General features: G+C 44.0%; 1 protein-coding gene across 3 annotated transcripts in view; it reads right to left on the bottom strand.

Annotated features, from left to right (window-relative positions):
- COBL (cordon-bleu WH2 repeat protein) overlaps positions 1-23,534 on the bottom strand; it is a 278,439-nt gene that overhangs the window by 98,743 nt on the left and 156,162 nt on the right. For all 3 annotated transcript variants that reach the window (XM_069461255.1, XM_069461256.1, XM_069461257.1), the window contains one exon: positions 22,970-23,143. In XM_069461255.1, coding sequence (XP_069317356.1) covers positions 22,970-23,143 — 174 coding nt within the window. The remainder of the gene's footprint in view (positions 1-22,969; positions 23,144-23,534) is intronic.

Genomic DNA, 23,534 nt, shown 5'->3' with positions numbered 1-23,534 from the left:
TCTTGTGAATAGTGCTGTAATAAATGAGGGAGTGCGGATATTTCTTCCACATACTGATTTCAATTCCTTTGGGCATGTATTCAGCAATGGGATTACTGGATGGTACAATATTTCTGCCTTTGTAGTTTTCTGAGAAACCTCCACACTGTTTTCCACAATGGCTATCCTAATTTACATTCCCATCAACAGTGTACAGGGTTCCCTTTCTCCACATCCCCACCAGCATTTGTTATTTTTTTTCATTTTGATAACAGCCATTCTAAGTTGTCCTTCTATATTCCATAGGAGGAACAGGTGCTAAGGCCAGTATGGTGTTTTTGAGGCTGGAAAGGAGCTGAGTTTTTAATCAGTCACACCCTGTTTATAACTGCAAGCAGGATCAAACCCAAACATCATGTGCAGCGTGGCATCCCACCCCTCCACGCGGCTGTGGCTCTCCTGCCAGCCTCACACACCTCGGCCTCAACACACAGTGTCCCCTCTCACTAAGCTGTCCTGTCCTCGTGCTCAGCAAGCTCTGACCCATTCCTCAATACGTTATCAATATCACATCTCACAGAAAACAAACGGCCCCCCTCCCTGCTCCTGGGCACCTGAACGCTCATGGGCGTCATGGCAACACGGGTGCGCTCCTCCCGATGCCGGGCCGCCTCAACACCAGGAGAACGCGTTGCTCAGCACCGCGCATGGTACCAGCCAGGGCACACAGCGGGCCCCAGCAAGTGCGCGCAAACTGGAAATTCAGTGAGTGCACTTCTGAGTGGCAAGACAGGGCAGAAACAGCCTGCCTGCGAAACGTGATTTATTTATGTTACTCTCCAACATGTGTTTCACAGGGAGATAAAGTGTATTCCTAGGAAGATATGAAGACTGGGTAATATTCCCAGCAAAACAATCAAAGAAATCAGTTCATTTGCACAGGGAACACTGAGCGGTCAGGCAATCGGTCTGCGTCCCATACAGATTCTCAGATCGGGGTCTACTTCCATTTTTACTGAAAACTGTGGCACACCTAACATTCAGCTGCACAGGGCTTGGAAACAACAGAACAACTGCGAAAGCATGGGGAGGAAAAGAAAAAGATTACAGGGTGGATTCTGTCGGTGGAATAATTAGTTGTCCTTGCCATGCATGAGTATTCCTACTCCAGCTTGTCACTGATAGAAACTGGACTGCTTTCCTCAGTGTTCTCTGGATCATTTTTTTTTTTTTTGTCCCTAAAACAAGTTGGAAGCAAAGACTACAAAGAATTTCTAAGATATGGACCGTTTAAATATATACAGTTTGTTATTAACATGTAACTTGAAAACTACTTATTAATGTGGGATTATCTCCAGAGGCCAGCAGAACTTCACACTCAACGAGCACGGTTTCCTCCCCAAACTTACTATTAATCCTGGGGTCTCCCTTGGGACATATAAATTACGGTATTCATTTCTGTACACAGGACTTCCAGAGAGTTTCCATGTGTTGCTGCCCTGAGCAGCAGAGTTTGACAAAGGGCCGAAATCCCTCCCTAGCTTAGTCCTTACATAGGGACTGCTTTCCTTTGCACCTGTAGGTGTCACGTGACATAAAACTATTCAGGCATTGGTTTGCTGCCCACATGGAGCAGGGCTTGGAGCCCTTGCATAAGAACGCCTGTGCCCAGGGTTTAGGCAAACACCACAGGCATTAAGGCACGTTCAGGCTTGTCCTGAACAAGTTCCTCATTGGCTTCAGTTGCCCTTCTCCAGATCTGTTTTGCACATAATAATAGAGCATGCAGTCTCAATGCCAAGAGCTTCAGACACTCCCAGGCAAGCACCCCCAGCATTACATTCCTCACATATGCAGCGACCACAATCAAAATATAAAAACTCCTGTAAGTCAAAAATTAGTTTATTACTGTTACAGCTCTTCCATGAGATGTGGGAGATGCAGGCATCTTAAACTGCTCCTGGAAATGATGACGCTCCTTTGGCACGGGTCTAGGGTGTGAAACGCATTCGCTCTGCACAGTAATTGCCCCCAGGGAGGTGTGGGTTCCCACGCATCCAGGGACTAGACTTCCACTGAGGATGACAGCTTCTTTGGAGCGCCTATGCTTCATCACAAGTTTATTAATTTTAGGAACTCCACTCTAGCAATATTCTTAAGAGAATGGCAAAAGCAGATGTGTTATGTGAAACTATCACTCAGAATAGATGAAGAAAATAAAACACAAGCCACAGAAATAACTAAGACTTAATCAAGCTTATTATTCTACCAACTAGTACAACTATGTAATGAAAAGTAAAGGCTTTTATGAGCTACCATTGCTATTGTTTATAAAGTTTCCATTAAGAAATCAGACTCTTAATTTTGTCTAGTCTCTCTCCAATAATCTTCAGTCCTCTCTTACAAAACATTCTTTGTTAAGAAATTTTTTAGTCACTGCAAGCTTTTACTGTCACCCAATGCCATGGATTAAAATTACTAAATTGGTTCCTTAACATTTTGTTCCTTGGCAAATACAGAAGGCTAAACAGAAAAACACAAAGAATATTGTGCTTCTTTTGTTATATCTACCAAAACAATAGATTTTGAAAAAAAATTTCTGTGGTTGAATGAGTACTTTAAAAGAAATTAGTCCTTTTTCAATATTGTTTGGAAGCAATTTCTCTTCCATATCAGAAATGTGTTATTTGCTGTTCTCAGCACTTAATGTTTTAGAGTTTGCTAGAAAAATGAAACAAACTTGAATTTGATGGAATTAACTGTGGTTCTCTTCACATAAGATTTCCTATTTTATGTTCATTGTCTAAAACTAATCAAGGGCTCAGGATTGGGCTGAAAGTTCCGCCTGACCCAAATGCACACACACAAATCACTCTGTGGCTTCTGTAGCTGCAGCCAGACGAGACGCAAAGGGCGGCCTCAGCAAACGTGTGTGTCTTCTAGCTTATTCCCGCTCATCCTCCCAGTGCTGCCAATTGATACTTTTAAAATGTGGCCAACACTCTACCTATTGCGAAAGATCCAAAACCTGGACTCTGGGTCTGCATAAGGGATGCCCACCTCGCGGGACCGGAGTCTGACACAGGCGTGCATTTGCCACGAGGCTGCAACCAGGGCTGGCCTGTCAAAGCAGCCAGGGGAGGGTGACCCCTTATGCAACAGCAAAACCTGCCAGGCCGGCTCCTCTTGGCTCTACTCACCAAAGGCCGGTCAGTGTGAGCAGGCCCGTCGCCCTGTCCTGCTGCCCCTTCCTCTCCGCTATACGCAGCTCTTACGTATTCCACATTCAGAGATATAAAGTGCTTTGAATTGGTTATTTAACACCAGGAACATTTTTCAAAACAAAAAATCTCACACTTAGAAGAAAACTTCAAATAATCAAAGAAGTCACAGTTAGCCAGAACCCCACGCTGATACCGTTTCTGGAAGATGGTGAATCCAGAGAGGTTTGTACGAGGCATTTGCTGAGAAAGGACCCAGGCGCCGTCTGCACTGACATGGGCCCTCACGTTTGGAAGTTCTTCTGCAGGGACCCAAGAACATACTCCACAAGGCTTCAGTCAAGTTTTAATGAATTTTCCAATTTGAAGACATACACATCGCAAAGAGGGCAATGGGCCAGTTCATAAAGGGCCCTATCCCCTAAAGAACAATTTCCGTAACCTAGCGTACAGCAGTGGCATCTGCAACCATTAAAGATTGACAGATGATATTTCAAGGCAGTTCTCTTGCTACAGAAGCAGCGTGTGAAGTTCATTTTTATTAGAGATGTGAAAGAAAAGAATGCCAATAAAGGACAAACAGGATCACCTTGATTTGTGTCTTTCATCTAACACATGAAAAAATATTAGACTAATGAGAAGACTTAACTGGAGCTGTTCATACAAATGATATATCCACTGTCTTCCATCCTGGATCACCAGTTTGTCTCAACTTCAAGCCTTGGCAATAGGGGTCCCTTTGCTTGGAAGTTCTTCCCCCAGATTGTCACATGGTGAGCTCCTTCTAAGCATTTGGTTCTTGGCACAAAAAGGAGTTCCTCAACCTCAGAATCTAAACTAGTCACCGTTACATCACTCTTAATCATGTCCCCGATTTATTTTTCCTCATCATACTGACTTTTGTCTGAAAATATTCTCCGTATTTGTTTACTTATTTTCTATATTCCAACACCAGCACCATTGGAGCATTTAACTCTCTCCCGTAGTACACAGCACTTAAATTATTTGGCTGAATGAATGAATGCATATACTAACGACAAATATTCACTGCAATTGCCATCAACACAATTCAGATTTTTTTTCAGTTTGTGTCAATTTTGGTAAGTTGTATTTTTCAAGGACTTTGTCATTCCATTTAAGTGTTTAAAATTGTTGGTATGAAGTTCACAACATTTGCTTATTATATTAATGTCTACAGACTCATATTAATAAACCATCTTTTATTCTTGATATTTGTAATTTATGTTCTCTCTCTTTTTTCCCTATGTCAGTCTAGATATAAATTGATCATTTGGTTGATCATTTTAAGGACAGAGCTTTGGTTTTACTGATTTTCTCTATTATCTTTCTCCTTTTGGTTTCATTGATTTCTGCTCTTTATTATGTCTCTCCTTTGGATTTATTTTCTACTTATTTTTTTTTAGCACCTTAAGGTGGAAACTTAAGTCTTTGATTCTTAACCTTTATTCTTTTCTAATATGGCATTTAAAGTTATAAATTTCCTTGTAAGCATTGCTGTAGCTGCATCCTACAAATTTTAATATGTTGTATTTTCATTTTCTTTTTTTTTTTTCTTTCTATTTTTGAGACGAAGTCCCATTCTGTCACCCAGGCTGGAGTAAAGTGACCTGATCATTGCTCACTGTAACCTCTTGGGCTCAAGTGATCCTTCTACCTCAGCCTTCTGAGTAGCCCAGCTAATTTTTTTCCTCCTTCATTTTTTTTTTTCCTGTAGAGATGGGGTCTTGATATGTTGCCCAGGCTAGTCTTGAACTCCTGGTTTCAAGTGATCCTCACGCCTCGGCCTCCCAAAGTGTTGGGATTACAGGCTTTGTGGATTTGTCTATTTCTCCCTCTAATTCTGTCAATACTTGCTTCGTGTATTTTGAAGCTCTGTTATTAGGTACATACACAAATAAGATTATTTAATCTTTCTGATGTATTGATGCCTTTATCATTATGAAATGTTCACCTGTAATTCTGGTGATACTTAAGTTTATTTTACCTGCTACCAATATAGCCATTCCAGTTTTCTTATGCTTACTGTTTACATGGTATCTTTTTCTATCCATTCATTTTTAATCAATTTATGTCTTTTTATTTGAAACAGGTTCTCGTAGACAGCATTTTTATCCATTCCGCCAATCTCTACCGTTTAATGGGAGTGTTTAGTCCATTAACATTTAATGTAATCATCGATATGACTGAACTTAGGTATATCAGTTTATTTATTTATTTTTTTCTCTGTTCCTTCTATTTTGTGTTCCTTTGTTCCTACTTTACTTTGGATTTTCAAACTTTATCCATTGGGTTTTTAGCTGTATTTCTTGGGTTATCTGGTTTAAGGGTTGCTCTAAGGATTATAATATGTATGCTTAACTTTTTACAGTAATTTAGATTAAGCATTATAAAACTTCACATAAAATGTGGATACCTTACGATCACGTAAGTCCATTTACCCTGTCCCTCCATCCGTTATGCAATGGTTGTCATATGTATCACATTCACATGTGATGAACCCCAAAACATTTTCATTTTTATTTTAAACAATCACATATATTTGAAAGACATTAAGAGAATAGCTAGTCTTTTATATTTATCTACATTTATGCCATCCCTGATGCTCTTCATTCCTTTCCAGGAATCCAGGTTTCCATCTCGTATCACTTACATTCAGCCTGAAGAATTTCCTTCAGGGTTTCTTTCATGGTGGTCTAATGGCAATGGATTCTTTATCTTTTCTATGAAAATGTCTTTATTTGCCTTATCCCTGAAGGACGTTTTTGCTGGATATAGAATTCTGAATTGACAGTTTGTCTTTATCAGCACTTTAAAGATTTTCTTCCAATATTACCTGGCCTCCACTGTTTCAGATGACGAAGTCACTCATATTCAAAATGTTGTTGCCCTGCATAAAATATGGTACTTTTCTCTAGTTGTTTATAAGATTTTCTTCATCAATCTGTTTTTAAGTAATTTCACTAGAATGTGCCTATGCATAGTTTTCTTTTTATTCATTTTGATCTAGATTAACTGAGCTCTTTGAATTTATAAATATATATCTTTCACAAAATTTGAGATGTTTGGTCTTTTTTTTTTCAAGTTTTTTTTCTCTTTTCTTCTGGGACTCTGGTGACAAATACATCAGACCTTTGGGTATTGTTCCATAAGTTTTTAGGGATCTTTTTTATTTTTCAACTTTTTTCTCTCTCTTCTTGAAACTGGATATTTTCAACTGACCTATTTTCAAGTTCATTTCCTTTTTCTTTTGGTATCTCCAGCCTATTGTTAAGCCCATCCAGTGAAATTTTTATATCAGCTACTGTGTGCCTCCATTTTAGAATGTATACTTGGTCCTGTTATATAGTTCTTATTAATATTATGAGATTTTTTTCATTTTATTCACTCTTTATAAGCATATTTCCCATTCTGTCATTAAGCATAGTTACAAGTAGCAGTAAAATTCTGGACTAATTTCCAACATCTAGGTCATGTAAAGATTGGTTTCTGTTGGCTTTTTCCTTGAGAATAGGCCACATTTTCCTGTTCTTCATATGTTAAATAATGTTGGCTTATGTCCTTGCCATTGTGAACTTATGCTTAGGAGATTCTGGATTCTCTCATATTTCTCCAGAGAGTATTAATTCTTGTTTTAGCAGGCAATAAGCTGACTGCGCTAACACTTAAAATCCTGTTTCTTGGGCAGCAATCAAGCCTCAGTTCAGTTCTTTAATTTGTAGCTAGGCTACTTGGTGCCTGTCTCTTTCACGCATGGTTCAGGGTGACCAGAGGCTTGGGCAGAATTTATCCACAGGATTTACAGCTACCGCCTTTGGCTTCTGCCTTCCAGGTTTCTTCCCTCACCTTCAGAGGCTGTGGCTGTCCTGAATTCTGGGTCTGGTGTTTCAGGCCAGAAGGCCTGGGGACCACAGATTACTTTCTTCAGTTTACACATAATCTATTGAGTACTATATTAATTTTCAATTGCTACATATCAAATTACCATCACTCGGTAGTTTAAACACACACACATTTGTTATCTCATAGCTTCCGTGGGTCAGGAGTCTAGGCTCAGCTTAGATGAGTCCTCTGCTCAGGGTCCCCAGACTGCAATCAGGGTGTTGGCCAGGCTGTGCTCCTATCTGAAGGTGAGACTGGGAAGACTCAGTGAGGTTGCTGGGAGAGTTCCTTTCCTGGCAGGTGTATGACTGACGGGCCTAGCCTCTTACTATGTCAAGGCCATCCTCAGGTCCTAGAGGCCACCCCTATCTCCCTGTCACATGGTATTCTTCAAAGGAGAGCTGCAGCACAACTGTTTGCTTTTTTGCAGTCAGCAAAAGGAGTCTCTCTATAGTCTGCTAAGACAGACTCATAATCTTTTATAACCAAGGGAGTGACATCACCTCACCCTGGCCATATTCTACAGGTCAGAAGTCGCAAGTCCCAATTCACTTAAGGAGAGGGGCTCATGTGAGGATGTGAATCACTGGGAGTCACATTAGGGCATGGTGGCCACAAAGACCACAGTCCTCTGCTCTGAGGCCTTAGAGGTTCAATGGCTTCCCGAGGGCTGTGTAGGTTAGTGTTGGTGGAGCTGGGACTCAACCAAGGCAAAGCCTGTGTCTTCCTAGCATCCCTCCTACATCCAACAAGCACACTGTGCTCTACACTGTTGGAGCAGGCTTGATTCAGCTACAAAGAGGTACACGACGTCTGCAAATCAACGCTGCCCAACCTTGCTGTGCCATGTGGGATGTCAGACTGATGTCTGCAGCTCAGAATAACCAAATATAAAATTAGTTTCCTGAGTCCTAGAGTTGCTTGAAAACATCTTATTTCCTAATATATAATTAAAGTCACCAGAGATTACATCACATAGGAAAGTTCTACAAATGACACAGTTGAATTCAGAGAAATAAAAATATTAAACTATACCTACCAAAGTTACAGGGACATTATCTGGCAAATAAAGATTCTCTCATTTGATTATAAATTAAGTTTCCCTGGTGATTTTATTATCTCTTTTAAGTTGTCATAGTACTCAGGCTACACAATCTAGGATCTAATCACCACATATATCCTAGCAGTAAATATGGTGACAATTTTTAATAGTTTATATCAAGAAGCAGTTCAATACTAAGGGAAATGTTAGTTTCATAAATAACAGTTGTAAAAGCATCATTGTAAGAATCAAGAGAACCAGGTTCTTTTCAAGAAACTGTAACTCACAGCTGGCTTATGGAGGAAGTCCATTTACCTTCGGCCCTTGTTTTGTCAAGAGAAGGAGAGAGCTAAACCACGGTCTTAATCTCCACGGTCCTTTTTCCTCTAAAATTAGAGACTGCACAGTAAGCCTCTATCATATGAAAACTTGGAAGTAAAGAAAGTTTCTAAGGGGAAAAAAGATTTCGTATCACAAATATAGGTCTACTGCCTGCCGACCTCAAGTCTCTGCAGCACGCCGATGAGGCCCTCCAGGTTGACAGCAGAATGGGCATGGTCAGGGAATATTCAGATGTTCACCAAATTATTCCCATGATAAGATCACTCACTTAAAAAGAATATTCATCTACATATATTTGCCTTTTTGTGACAAGCTTAGCTTGTGATTTCACTTTAGCACAATGCCCTCAAGGTTCATCCATGTTGACGCATGTGTTAAAATATCTTCCCTTTTTAAGGCTGAATAATATTCCATTGTACATATAGAACACATTTTCTTTATCCATTCATCCATCAACGGGCATTTGTGTTGCTTCCATGTTTCAGCTACTGTGAATAATGAACATGGATATACAAATATTTCTTTCACTTCTTTCTTTCAATCTTTTGAGTCTATACCCAGAAGTAAAATTGCTGGATCATATGGTAATTCTATTTTTTCAATTTTTTGAAGAACTGTCATACTGTTTTCCATAGCAGCTGCACCATTTTATATTCCCACCAACAGTGCATAAAGGTTCCCGTATCTCTACATCCTTGCCAACTTGTTTTTGCTTTTTTCTCTTTTCTTTTTCTTGATAGTAGCCACCCAAATAGGTATGAAATGATAGCTCACTGTGGTTTTGATTTACACTTCCCTTACGATTAGGGATATTGAGCATATTTTCATGTGCTCATTGATCCTTTATTTTCTTTGGAAAAATGTCTGTTCAAAGCCTCTGTCCATTTTTTAATTGGCTTGTTTATTTTTTGTTGCTGAGTTGTAGGAGTTCTCCAAATATTCTGGATATTAACCCCTTATCAGATATATGATCTGCAAATATCTTCTTCCATTCTGTAGGTTGCCTCTTCAATCTGTTGATTGTGTCCTTTGACGTACAATAGTAAAAGCATCAGAGAAACTAAAAAAATGTGTGAACTTGGTTGAGGAGCAAATCAAATGTCTCTAAAAATGAAAAGTCAATTAGCCACATCACCCCAGAGCACTCACGGCTGAGTCCAGATGGACATTCAACATGAGATAGCCCTTCATAAGCTCTGCACTTGCCTGAACGTGTCTCAAAGAAGGAATTGGGATCTCTAACACTACGTTTAAGATACTGATTTGTACCCTAAAATCTACTTTTCTGATTGTTGATTATCAAGGTGGCTGGACAAAATCATGAAAATACTTGAATATAAAGAAGCAAAATGCAAAGGTAAATTTCATCAATTTCCCTTTATGATGAGAAACATACAAACTGTTGATGTGATTGATAGGCAAAATTAAAGTGACAAAAATGACAAAGTATGGGGATAACAACAATATATTTAAAGGGCGAATATTTAAACTCTGTAACGCAAAGTCCAGCTTACCATTTCCTCTGTGTCATTAAAATGTCAACATGCAGGGAAGAGGCAAGCTCACCTTTCATTTTGCTTTTATCAAAGAGAGCCTCCAGAAAATGTCACACTCTAATGACAGCTAAAAATACATAAGAATCTAATCTCCTCCAAACAACACTTTGCTTCTTTAGCCACAGTGTCAGAGAGGAAACGTCCATAAACAAAAGGTAGATGTTAAGCAACTGAAATAGCTCCCGTTTCCCTGCTCTGCCCACTGTCCTTGTGAGCAGCCCGCTGTTTGCAAAGGAAGTTCCTGCGCAGCGCGGCTGCTTTCCAGGCTCTGCAGTGGGAGAGGCCACACGTTCCCATGGCTGTTTGTGCTTGGAGAGGAACCCAGCTTCCTCTGCGCCTCCTAACACAATGCCGTCCTCTTCCTCACCACCTCCAGGCCAGGAGGAAACGTCCCGAACACCAGAGACAACCCCTCAGCACCTCCACCCCGTGGCGTTTGTGAAAAGCCTGCTCTGTGCTGTCATAAATGCTGTGTTCTCAAACACGCGGTAGAATATAAACAAAACCTATCGCCGGCTGTTTATCACAAGAGGAATTAGCACAAATCCAGCTCCTTAGCTTTGTGCTAGTTTTGTTTACTTACTAAAAAGACAGATATTCTTTATATTTGGAACATTTAAAGTTTAAATGACACAATTATTTTTATAAAATGTAGATTCAAAGACAATTTTTGTTAGGTCCAAAAGAACCCTATTTGTTTGAGTCTTCGTTCCCACTGAGACTTTGAAAGTCTCATAACATACTGTATGAGCAGATGAACAGACTTTTGGATATTAAGTAGAAACAAAAAATAAGGGAAGATCTCAAAAAATAGGCAGATACCCACGTGAGTTGCATGGATAGATATATTTACGATGGATTCGGCTATGCCTACAGTAATGGTGTGGTACTTCATGCCTTTTAATATGAATTCAATATGGCTCTAGACTTCTCAAGTTTATATGCCTTTGGACCTGGCAAGCCAAATGAAATCAACTCCATCTCCAGAGGAGCTCCATCAATCAAAGAGTGTCATACACAACAGGAGCCTAGGATCCCTTGTCATTATCTCGCCAGTTTTGCTTAATTTTTTTGACAAAAGCCCACATATGGAGGTGAACCACTTCTATCCCGATTCTGGCAGATGTTTCACCCACAGTGTTGCTTCCAGGAAAAGAATAGGCTGTTGGGAAAGGGCTCCATGAACAGGCTTCACGGAGAAACTGCTCCCGTGAAAAACCCAAGGATGCTATGAATGACGGAGCATAGATACATGCTGCCTCCCAGATCTGTAGAACTGTTTTTCATCTTTGAGTTTTGATTCTCAAGCAGCAAATACACTGATGAGTAAATAAGTGAGCTCTTCCGTTTCAGAGTCTTGATGTCAAACAAGATCACGGAGAAGTTACTCACTGCCGCTGCCTCTGCGCCACCCCTGTTGGAGTCACCCCTGCACGTCTCCCCCTGTGCCGACCTAGGGCCACACATCTCTCTGACGGAAGCAGCGTCAATGCAGGATGACTCCACGCAGCAAAGACATCAGGCCCGTACTCTGTTGCTTACTGGTAGTAGTAGCAGCCTGTGACCTCACTTCCCCTGTGTAAACCTCAGTGTTCTTGCTGGTAAAATGAAGATAATAACAGCACCCACTTTATAAGGATGTCGGAAAGATCAAGTTACATGACATGATGTACCTAAAGGTCCTGGCGCAGTATCTGGAACACACCCTGAACTGTCGCTGGGTCACTCCAATTGTCACTGTGCTACCTTCCTGCCCGGCAGCCTGGAAATGTCTTCTGCGTTCTACATGGATTCGTCTGGCACGACAGCCTTTCACTGACTCAGCTTCTCCAGCTGATCCAGCAGGTAGAATATGACCAGCCAAGATGAATGACCTTTCTCTGCTAGGACTTTTTCATGAGTTGCATGCTACCTACTGGAGGTGACACATTTACCCAGTGTCTCTCTGGCCCCTGACTGGATCAAAGATGGCCTTTCCAATACTGATGGTTTCCCTGGCATGGGGTTAGGGTGGAATCATAAAAACTAATGTTGCGAGGGAGAATTTCCCAGGCAGTTGGCTGCTGCCACTGCACTGAGTCCACATGCCACAGTCCACCTAGGAGAGGGCCATTCTCTGTATTTTGGGGGTACAAATTGCTCCAACTAAATATTGAGAGCTTTTAAAGGATCGAGTCTTATACATCCTTGAATTCCTCATGACCAGGAAAACTGCTTTGTACATACACAGAAACCTAATTTCTCTTGGTTATGGTCTGAATTCGTGTCCTCCCCTGCAAAATTCTCATGTTGAAGCCCTAATCCCTAATGTGACTATATTTGGAGATAGGGCCTTTATAGAAGTAATTAAGTTAAAATGAGGTCATTAAGGTACGCTCTAATCCAGTATGACCGTCCGTGTAAGAAGAGGAAGAGACACCAGGGATGCACATGCACCAAAAAGGCCATGTGAGGACACAGGAGAAGACAGCTGTCTGCAAGCCAAGGAGAGAGGCCTCAAGAGAAACCAGCCCTGCTGACACCTTGGCCCTGGACTTCCCGCCTCCAGAACTGTGAGAAATAAATTTCAACTGTTTAAACAGCCCTGTCTGTGCTACTTTGTCAATGGCAAACTTATACAGCTGTTAACTTAGATGAGAAAGCAGTTAACTATGCTTAGTAAAAAGTCAGACTATGAAGGGTCCTACAGAGGTTTTCCTTGAGACTGTCTGAGCCTTGCTCTTTAGTTTTGCTAAGAGTCGTGGCCTTGGGCACGTTGCTTAGCCTCTCTGTGTCCTCTGGCCTGTAAAATGGAGATGACAGCCCCTATCTTGGGAAGAATTCAACAAGACCATGTAAGTAAACACTGCGTAGAACTGCCACATGCTCTTTTCCCACATACTCATAGCTCTCTCACCCCAATTCTGCCTGACCGAAAATTCTTTCCTATATTCAGTTAAAACAAGTGTTTTCATAATGTCCACACACTGTTCAAGTTCTGTCCTCTGGGACAATGCGGTGTTGCCCCAGTGTCTCAGAATTTAAACATCTGAATGTAACTATCATGTCCCAGTGAATCTTTTTTCAGCTAAAATATTCTAATTTCTGCTATTTTAAAAAAATAAATGATGGCAAATTCCAGACTCTTCAACTCCAAGAATGTTCTCTTCTGGGTACTGTTTAGTTTTTTTCCTTTAAAATATGATGTTCAGACACCTACTCACTCCAGGCACAAACTTAACTGCCCCTCCCAGTCCTGAGCATCACACTTCTGCTGGGACAGGCTGAGGCCACTGGACTCCTTCCACAGCAGGAGCTGGCTGCTGGCACCACCAAAGTGCCTGGGCCTCTTTCTTCAGTGTGGCCATTGAGCTGGGCACCCCTAACCTTGCATTTGACATCCAAGGGACCCCAGGGTCAGCCTTGGACTGAGGTGCATTGAGGATGGAGTTACTCTTGTCCAGGGTTTACAGCACACTGAGCAGAGGAGTGACTGACCCGGAAGCCACTAGAGACCCTAAATCACCCACCCCCACCAAATTTCCTCTCACTGAGGATCTGCCCAGCATATGAACCACTCTGGTCCCGACTCTGCTCGTCTGTTTGGCCTCCAGCCACCTGCGCCTGAGGTTGGCACGTCCTCCCAGTTGCTCGTTAACACAGGGTGCTCCTTCTCTGGAACTGGCACCAGACAGCTCCGTCCAGAAAGACAAGGGTGCATTCATCATGACTGCAGATATGGTTTTAGCCTCCTGTGCGTCTCCTGAGCTGTCTCTGCATCGAGCCCATATTCATCTGGTCATCACGTGCTGTTGCGTCCCGCTGTGCGCCAGGCACGTGCTTGCAGCTGGGACATGATGGGGAACAAGTCACGGTCCGAGTCAGAGAGTCAGCCAAGCTGATGGCAGTTACAGGCTGCGTGCTCGAGCCTGTGCACGGGGATGGCCATGAACCTGTCCGAACCCTGTCTCAGGTGGCCCTGCTACATACTGGTGTATCACTGCCCTCTGCTACGCAGTCCTCCGAGACAAGCTAACGACATGAGCAGTTGCGACAAAGACACCAAAATGGAAAATCATAAATGCTGTAAAATACAGAGTCAGGAATTCTTACAATAGCTCACCATGCCAACAGGGAGGGACAGGGGCCATGCAGGGGACGTGGGTTCCAGCCCAAGCTCACTGGGCTGCTGTCCACAACTGAAAAGCAGAGGGTGACCTGTGTCTAAGGAAATAATTCTGTTTTTATCTTGAGGGGACCCAAAGTAACAGGGAATGAATCAAGAACAGTGTGTCCTCTGCTGAAGGGGCAGCTGAAGCTGGGGAGAGTACATCTTCTTTCCACGGGGGGTCACTTGCTGCACCTTTGCTTTGGACAGAAGAGCAGGAGGGGAGGGACAAGGCTAGGGGAGGGGTGCTCGGCGACCTTGTGCTCCCAAAGAAAGAAACATTCACAACAGGCCCCGAAGGCACAGAAACAAACATACAAAAGAAGCCAAAAGGTCTGCGGGGCAAGATGCTTGACGGGAGAGCGCCGGTCCTGTCTAAAGGTGGGTTCGAGAAGGCTGGGTAGGTTTTACTTCATTCCAACCTGGGAGAGCAAAGGGCTGATCTCGCCGCTGGGCGCTGCCAGGGACGGCACGGTGTGCTGTTGAGTTACCTCCTCTGGCAAAAGACTAAACGCCAACCCCCCTCGAGGCTCCTGACCCTCCAGGGCACGGCGCTGTGACACGAGGGAGGGGGGCCAATGGCAGCGCCCACAGCCCCTGCTGCGCAGTCTCTGACAGGCAGCTCAGCCAGGTCTGAGACTCAGTTTCCTCAAGTCAACTGATGAAGGGACACCATGGTTAGCAAACGTGCCAGGATGGCCAGGAGGGTTCAATCGAACAAGGCATCAAGCATTTTCCAAATGGCAGAATGAGTGGAATACGCATATATGTGTGTGTGCACGTGGTTATTTTGGAAAAACATGGTTAGGAGACATTGGAAGACCAAACTGAGTGAAGGTAATTTAACAGGATATCCAGATAGCTGAAGAAAACGCCTCAGTTGCAGAAAAGCACCACACATGTAGAGAGAAGGAGAGAGGAACTGGGAGAGAGAAGAGCCAGTAGAGAGAGAGACAGGGAGAGGAGGAGGACGGCAGGGACGGGAGGAGGACGGCAGGGAGGGGAGGAGGACGGCAGGGAGGGGAGGAGGACGGCCGGGAGGGGAGGAGGACGGCCGGGAGGGGAGGAGGACGGCAGGGACGGGAGGAGGACGGCCGGGAGGGGAGGAGGACGGCCGGGAGGGGAGGAGGACGGCAGGGAGGGGAGGAGGACGGCAGGGAAAGAAGAAACAGAGCTTACACTTCACTCGTGCTTCTGTGAGGATCTTCCCATCTCACCTTCACACAGGGTGGCCCGGCTGCGCCCACTCCACAGACGCGAGAGCGGAAGTTTGCTCTGCACTGTGCGACACGGTGGCAGTGTCCACCTTCAGCCCACACGGGCTGCTCCTCCTTCTGTCCCTCTGCTGTCCGGCCTGCGCCCCTCCCGGGGCTGGACAAGACAGCGAGCTGTGACACGTGGCCGTCCCGCTCCTGCCTCCCTAAGGGACAGTGAAGTAGTGACGTTCGCTCGGCATCATAGGAGGCTGCCGCTCCCTGGGAGCCTCTGTCTTGGCCACAGCAGGTCTGGGCTGCGCGGCAAGCAATGCGCCCCCGCTGTCCCCGCGCAGACTGTCCCCGCCCGCCTCCCGTCCAGGCCGGTGAGGTCGTTCTCTAGTTCTGGCACCTGCCCTTTTTGTGGCTCATTTTCAGCTTTTTCCTTAGTAAGGAGTAAATATTCCACGTGCTGGCCAAAGTTACAGCCATTTATTCCTTAATTACTAAGTTGGCTCCTTCAACAAAGTGATTTCTTAGTTATTTGCATATACTTCTGAAATTATTTTTTACTTGGAAATTGTCTTAGTCTGCTTGGGCTGCTATAACAAAATACCGTGGACGGAGTGGCTTATGGACGACAGAAATTTCTCTCTCACACTTCTGGAGGCTGGAAGTCTCAGATCAGGGGGCCTGTGGACTCAGTGTCCGGTGAGGGCCTGTTCTTGGCTCACAGATGGCGCCTTATCACTGTGTCCTCACCTGGTGGGAGGGGTGAGCTGGCCCTCTGGGGGCTCTTTTGTGAGAGAACTGCTAATCTCACGTATGAAGGCTCTGCCTGTATGACCTAATTACCTCCCAAAGGCCCCACTTCCAAATGCCAGCACCTTGAGGGTTAGGATTTCAACACTAATTTGGGGGCAGGGACACAAACATTCAGACCACGGTAGAAATGGTCCATAAATATATGCCTGAGAGCCAGGTACAGTGGCACGTGCCTACAGTCCCTGCTACCGGGGAGGCTGAGGCAGGAGGGTCACGTGAGCATAGGAGTTGGAGGCCAGCCTGAGCAACATAGCAAGACTCCATCTCTTAAAAAATTCTTTAAAAATATGCTTGATAAATAAATCATGGATATATAAAGTAAATTAATATAAATATTTACTGATTTAATACATTGACTGCCACACTAGGAAAAAAAAAAAATTTTCCTTGGGGCCATGGGGTTTTATTAGGAAAATGGAATAAAAACTTTGAAAACAAAATGGTCATTTCTAATTTAATGAAGAACAAAATTTATTGACTTCTATTCATTTAATCCATGTTTTCAGAATTAATTTGTCAATGTTAATTATAACAATAAGAACATCAACAAATAAGATTTTCACGAACCAACTGCAGGGTTTTGCGCAGGTTTTGTTTCACATGCCCCGGACTTAAAACTAGTGTGAGTTAAATACAACTCACAGTGCAGTTAACGTGCTCATGGGCACAGTGTTCGACACTGGAGGTATGTCAATGAACAGAGAGACAAAACTCCCTGGTCCTGAGCTTAGCCTGCTGGGGCTAGAAGAAACATAAAACTGGGGAAGGGCCAGAGTGTGACTGAGGGTAGAGGTGGTCAGTGAGACTTTGCTGATGCAGCGAGACCTCCACGTAGGGTTCTGGGCGCAGTGAGGGCCACGAACAGGGCCACCGGGCGAAGGCAGGTTAAAGGCTCTGCCAGGCCAGGTAATGGGGGCGCGGGGACAGGGATCCGGGGACAGGGGAGAAGAAGGAAGATCAGAGATGCAGCCGGGCCCATAGCATGCAGACCTCGGGGACTCAGGTAAGAGCTCGGGTTGTACGCAAGTGTGGCGTGAAGCCACGGGAGTGATGTGGTGTGACAGGACCCCGTGTCTGCTTGGATGTGTAGCAGATTCTGCTGGGGAGGGGAGCAAGAACAGAAGCAGGGACCGTCAGGAGGCCCCCACACCAGGAGTCGTCTCGGTGGGATGCGGGCTTGCGGGTGGGGCAGCGGGAAAAGCTGGAGTCTGGAGACGCTTCACAGGGAAACGGGAGTCTCGGCAGGCGGAATGTGGCACCGGATGGGCCAGAGCCGGCAGACGCCCTCCCCATCCCCTGCTCTGGGGTGGGCCCAGGTGGTCCCCTCCTGAGTCTGGGGCTCAGTGGGCCGCTCTTTCCTGCTGAGCCCCAGCCTACCTCGGAGTCCTCCCTTCTCAACAAGGCACTCCAGGAAGCCAGCTGCCCAGCAGTGGTCATGACATACAACTGACAAAGGCGAGAGATCTTTAATTAGTAGGAAAAGTAATTTTCAAAAAGCTTCTAAGCATCATCCACTTCATCAGACACAAATTAGCCGCCACCAGAAGGCATATGACAAGAAAGCAGGCTCGGCTCCGGGAGGACACGCAGAATGACTGCAAAGATGAGAAGCACGTTGACCTCAACACCCCGCTCAGAGGGAAGAGGAAATGTTCGTGTTCCTTTTAATAAACAAAACACATCAGTCCTAAAAGGAGAGAGGACACTTCAGGCTGGACTCCTACTCACCAAGTGGTCCATGGTCTGGCTCAGGGACCCCACAGGTCCCCCCAGCATGGGGGCCGCCAAGCCTGTCTCCCCAAGTGTCCTCTGTGGAGCATGGTCAAGAACACACCAGAATGACCAGATGCGGCGTGTTCAGAAACTTTAAGTTTGACGACGATCAAGTGGACATTTCATTTCTTGATGGAACATATCTTTGGGAATCTGGTCAGCACAGATTTATGACTTCCTATCAGATTCTAGTTACCAGACCCAGGAAATGGAACTTCAAGTGGCAATGCTTTGCATTGCATTTCTAACAAACACAGATCATCCCAAGTCTTCACACAGTACGAAGTACTGTATTTTTATGTATACTCTGTTCTGAGCTATTAGAGCAATGAATATCAATTCATGCTTGCAAGTACAGGGCCCTGTGCATAGCGGCTATTCAACAAATATTTATTGAATATATAAGCACATCTTTCATAGAAAAATCTATTTTGGGTTATACTAATAACTGATCATAACACAGCCTCCACCATCTCTCATTCGGATAGCCAACATCACTACTAATTTCAGTCCCAGTGCAATAAACTTGAGAGAATACAGAAATGTACTCGTCACATTGGAATTTTATGGTGTTGAACATAATGAATGCAATAATTCAAATAATACAGAATAAAGTAAAGCTTGAATAACTTTAAAATATTTTTGAATTACTTTTTAATTACAAAAAAATGGATTTATAGTTGGTATCGGCACAAAAGTAGGTATATAATAACTGTATATTGACTGAATAAATAGCTGTTTATTATATGTTTGTGGGAAATGATAACTAAAATTAGACAACACAGCTTTGTCTAGTAAACTTCCACAAGTTACTAATGTTTAGTCTTTTGATAGACATAAAAAAGTGTAAAAAGCTGCTCTGTAACATGCAAAGTGTTGTACAAAGGCAGATGTCAGCACGGATGATTGAGAGTATTGTTTCAATCTTTAACAGGTAAACTGAGTCGCCTAAGTAAGGATGACTTGATGGTATCCTATTCTCCTTCTTAAACAGAGGATCTCAGGATTTAAAGGAATGAAGAGTTATCTTCTTCTCTGAAGGTGTGGAACAGTGAGTGGGGTGTTCATGGCTTGTGGCCACGAAGGGAAAATGCCACCAAGAGAAGAGAGGGTGCTGGTATTGTTGAACAGAATGAGCCTGTTCCTGGGGCTTAGTGATTTTTTTATTGGACATTTGGTGTTTGCAGCAATAGTGAATTATATTTTTAAATGTAATCTGCTACTTGGTTAATGCAGTACCCTGGCCAGGGCCATAGGCTCAGCCCCCCTATCCAGCACCCCCTGCATCATGCACACTGGCTACCCCCAGCCCCCACTGCACTGTGGCCGACTCTGCCTCGCCCCTCGTGCAGGGCACACACCCAAGGACACAATGCGCAGGAGGATGAGCTCATCTCTAGTAAGGGCGGAGCTGGGATCTGAGCCCGGGAAAGCACCGCCAGGCCCACCCTCCAACCACTACCACATGCACCTGCCAGCGCGGTTGCTACTGCTCCCATTCTGCAGAGGCGGAAACTAAGCCTGAGCGCGAGTGGAGGGAGGCACAGCCGGGGGTCTACTCCCCAGCCCCATCTGTAATTTCAGTGCTGCTCCAAGACCCAGCAGGAGGGGCTCTGACCCCAATGCCGCAGCACCAAGGACAAAGGGAGAGGTCATCTCTGCACAGGGCAAGGTGGGGAAAGGAAAATCCTGTCCTGACCGACAATTCCTTTGGGCCTCCACACGAGTATTCCCTGGGTCCTAGATAGAAGAAGGGAGAGCAATTTGCCAGTTTTAACATATAACTTTAGGCCTCAGCTAACTTCATGGGAAACTGTATGTAATTATTATTCCACAGCATAGATTCATTCATTTTTAGGTAACTTTTCTGCTGAAGAATCTCTCAGCAGATCTGTTACATGTGAATCGCCAAAATTCCCAGTGGGCAGCTGAGGGAGACGGCGTGCCAGGGAGTGGCAGTTCTCCGAGTGGGCTCTGCCCGAGCAGCAGTGGCTGCTGAAATGCAAATTCTCAGGTCCCGCCCCAGCCCTCCTGAATCAGAACTCCGGGGTGGGGCCCAGTAAAAAGTGTTTGAACAGGCCCTTTGGGGGGACTCTGATACCTGCTCAAATTTGAGGACTACTGACTCAGTTTATGGTCCCTTTACACATGCAATGTATCATTCCTGCCCGAACGTTCTTCATGATAAAAACTACATTCACGGTGCTGCACGAAGAATGAGTCCTGTCACCCTCCTGAAGGATGGCATGTCCCTCTACCATCTTCCCCACTGCTTTGCTGGCACAAGGGCAACAGTCATTTATTTCCCAGGCTTTAATACCTCTGGGAAAATCTCTTTGAAAAATACTTTTGGGAATAAGAAACAGAAATGATCAAATTATGAGTACAAAATCAGGTAACAAATACTGATGTAATGATTATATTGTTTTTAAAAAGTTTCAGATGAACTGGAAGATGGCTAAAATTATCCCACCTTTAAGACCTGAAGAAGTAAATATTGAATTTTTTAAATTAGTTGATATGAAAAAAATATCTTTTAAAATATGAAAACCTAAGCATTCTCATTCTCTTATAAACTAGTCATATCCTTGAAAATAAACCTTTCCCCTTTATTCAGGATATTGGTGTTAACAACAGTTGCATCTAAATCAGGTTTTCCAAACAACATCTTATCTTTATATGGAAGGAAGTTCATGAAGAAGGAACTGACGTTCTTCCCCAACAACGATGACAATACATTTTTGGGTTCCTTTCCCAGAAATTAGTAAATAACAAAATACCTTTCATTTTACAAAAAAACATGTTCATAGCAAATGCTTAAATCTAATCCATATGCCACTCATATGTTTAAAAAAGGAGATGGTTTCCATGAGCCAATTTCTCCACTCATTCTGTGCCAAATAAAACAGATTTCAGCAAAAAGCTTTTACTGCCTCCGAGGGAACTCTGTTCATTCTACAGGGTATAAAGTACTATTTATTTTTCATTCAGAATTCCCAATTCTCTACTAACTGTACATTTTCCCACTCAAGGAGACTTTATCCACTGTGGGTAAGCATAGTAAAGGCAGAAAAATACAACATCTCTGGCTGGAAGAAATTTTTAAAATGCTGGCGCAATTCAGCATCTACATTCTATTGTGTTAAGAAAATGCAATTCTTATTGAACAAAAAAAAGCTTACATAATATTAAGCCTAGAATTCATACTTTTCACTGCCCAAGAAATACCTACCCCAACCAAAAGCAAAAAGACATCCCCAGGGACGTGTAGTTGAAAACGTATGGTCTGCACGTTATGAAAAGGTTCAGAATCTGCACCCACGCAAATTAAAGAGATACTCTGTAGACAATCACAGGAAATAGCTTCACGCTCCATTTGCATCATTTAATCATGCAAGTATATGACAAAATGACCTACCATTTGTGCCTAAATTTCTTTTTATCAAAACACAGCTAAAATATCATGGAGAATTCAAAAAATAAATGAGTGGCATTAGAAAATACTTAAGAGATAAAAAAACATTTTCTTCTGAAATGTGTTGCATTGCAGACTTTTCAGACAGATTGCTATGGAGACGAATGGAAAGGCCTATCGAGGCGGACACGGTGGCCTCTGCGATCAAGGGATAAGGAATGCCCCTTAAGGAACAGAGGCAGATGACCAGAGGACCACCTTGCAGACAGAGGGACAGGCAGACGGCCAAACAGGCTGATGAGAAAATTAAGTGAGATTTTTTTAGCCACAGAGATCCACTACTGTAACTTCTAATCAAGATCCAGAGGCCAAGCCTCAAATCCGGGAGGTACAGACTTAGTTTCTATAATATTTTAAGGAAAAGCCACTTCATGAATGAGCAAAAAAAGGTTTGAACCTACAGACTAGTAGGGATGTGATGCTCTCAGACATTATGCAACTGGGACAGGTCACGTGGCACCAAGGAGCGGCAAGACTCAGGGAATGAAGTCCTGGGAGAGAACGAAGGGGCCCTGACCCTGCCTGACGTAATCGTTCATCAGCGGGGTCTCCAGGAAGCCGCGATGCAAGTCAGTCAGACACATCTCAGCCTGGTGAATAAGCATCCTTATCCTTGTACCGGCAAGGTGGGCCCGACACCTCAGGGTGTGGGTGGAGCAGGCAACCCTGCGGCCTGCCTTTCCTGATTGCCGCGAGGAGCTCGGCTTCTCGCAGTCCAAAGCATGAGCCCACCCTGGCAGCCCAGCGTTGTCCCTGCCATGCCCCCTGCCACAGGCGGGGATAGGTTTAGAAAAATAAAAACTTCACAAAGAAGTTGCTGAAAAGAGGAGTTGCTGTCAAAAAGTGCCCTAACCCTGGAAAGGGAGGATTTGATATTTCAAATCATGTAGCAAAGGATCAGCAGGTAGCTGAAAGGAAGAGGCCCAAATAAAAACACCAGGGAAGCAACTCAGCTGCTAAGGACAAAAGTCTCTTCCTAGTGAGCACCTACGATTTGGTCACTTTCAAAGGGATTAAGTTGCTCTGAAGATAACAATAAAAAAGGAGGCTTCTGAAATGCAGGGCCCCATGAAATAAATGTTTTAACCTATTGAAAGCAAGTTAATATGCAAAAATATTGTCAGCTGTCCTGTGAAACTGGGTTATTTCGAGCATCTGTATTATACGCTATGTGCCACTCCTATCCTACGAAGTTCCAGATCTCTGAAGGGACCTTTACCGCTGCACATTTCTCATTAAGCAATCACAATGATGCCCAGAATTTCAGTGCTAAAATAAAACACATGTTAATCAACAAGCATTGGTCTTTAAATACTAAAATCCCAAAAATAGTTTCCTTCTTCAATAATTGAAGCAGAGTGGCATCTCACCTTTACTTCTAAATAAATCTTAAATAGTCACCCTAAACACTCTGGTTGCTAAAGTACCAGCATGAAGGATTCTAGTGTTCCCAGAGTTTCTGAAGAGTCAACTGGGTCATTTAAAAGCTGCTCAGGACAGCTGCCTGATGCCCTACCTTTTCCGATGCCTTGTCTTGCACAGGTGGCCCTGGGCTCGGAGGAGGAGGGGCTCGGCGTTTCTTCATGTCCGACTTCACAGACACCCCGGAGATGCTGCCCAGCGACAGGGATGGACCCAGCGTAATGGAACGGGAGTGCAGGGACGGGGAGTTGGGTGTTGTTAAGCAGCCCTGCTGGGGAAGAGACAGACAGGAAATCCCATCAATATGACACGAACGCTCAAACGTGTAGACAAAGCGCCAACCCCTCCACCCAAACTTTTAATGGCATCTGTTTCTGCTGACAGGCTTGAATGACCCGAGCAAAACCTCACTTCCACTTTCCTGGGAAAGCTATGCAAGACATCGCCTGACAGACTCATGCTGTAAGGCTCATTTTCTTAACCATGAAGGAAAGGACAGACGTTTTCAGCCTCGAAGAAGAACACGTAGTAGTTAGAATCATTCGATATTCTTTACCAACCTGTAGGTATGAATTAGCCTCCGTAAAACTTTAACCTGTCATCAGAGTGAGCTCTTAGACACTGAAGAGAAGAAAGAACAGATCAGGAGGTGTGTTTTA

The sequence above is a fragment of the Eulemur rufifrons genome, chromosome 29, assembly GCF_041146395.1.
Source record: "Eulemur rufifrons isolate Redbay chromosome 29, OSU_ERuf_1, whole genome shotgun sequence".
NCBI classification, from domain to species: domain Eukaryota; kingdom Metazoa; phylum Chordata; class Mammalia; order Primates; family Lemuridae; genus Eulemur; species Eulemur rufifrons.
Note: the sequence above shows the minus strand (reverse complement) of the source record. Positions and strands in the feature narration are given on the sequence as shown.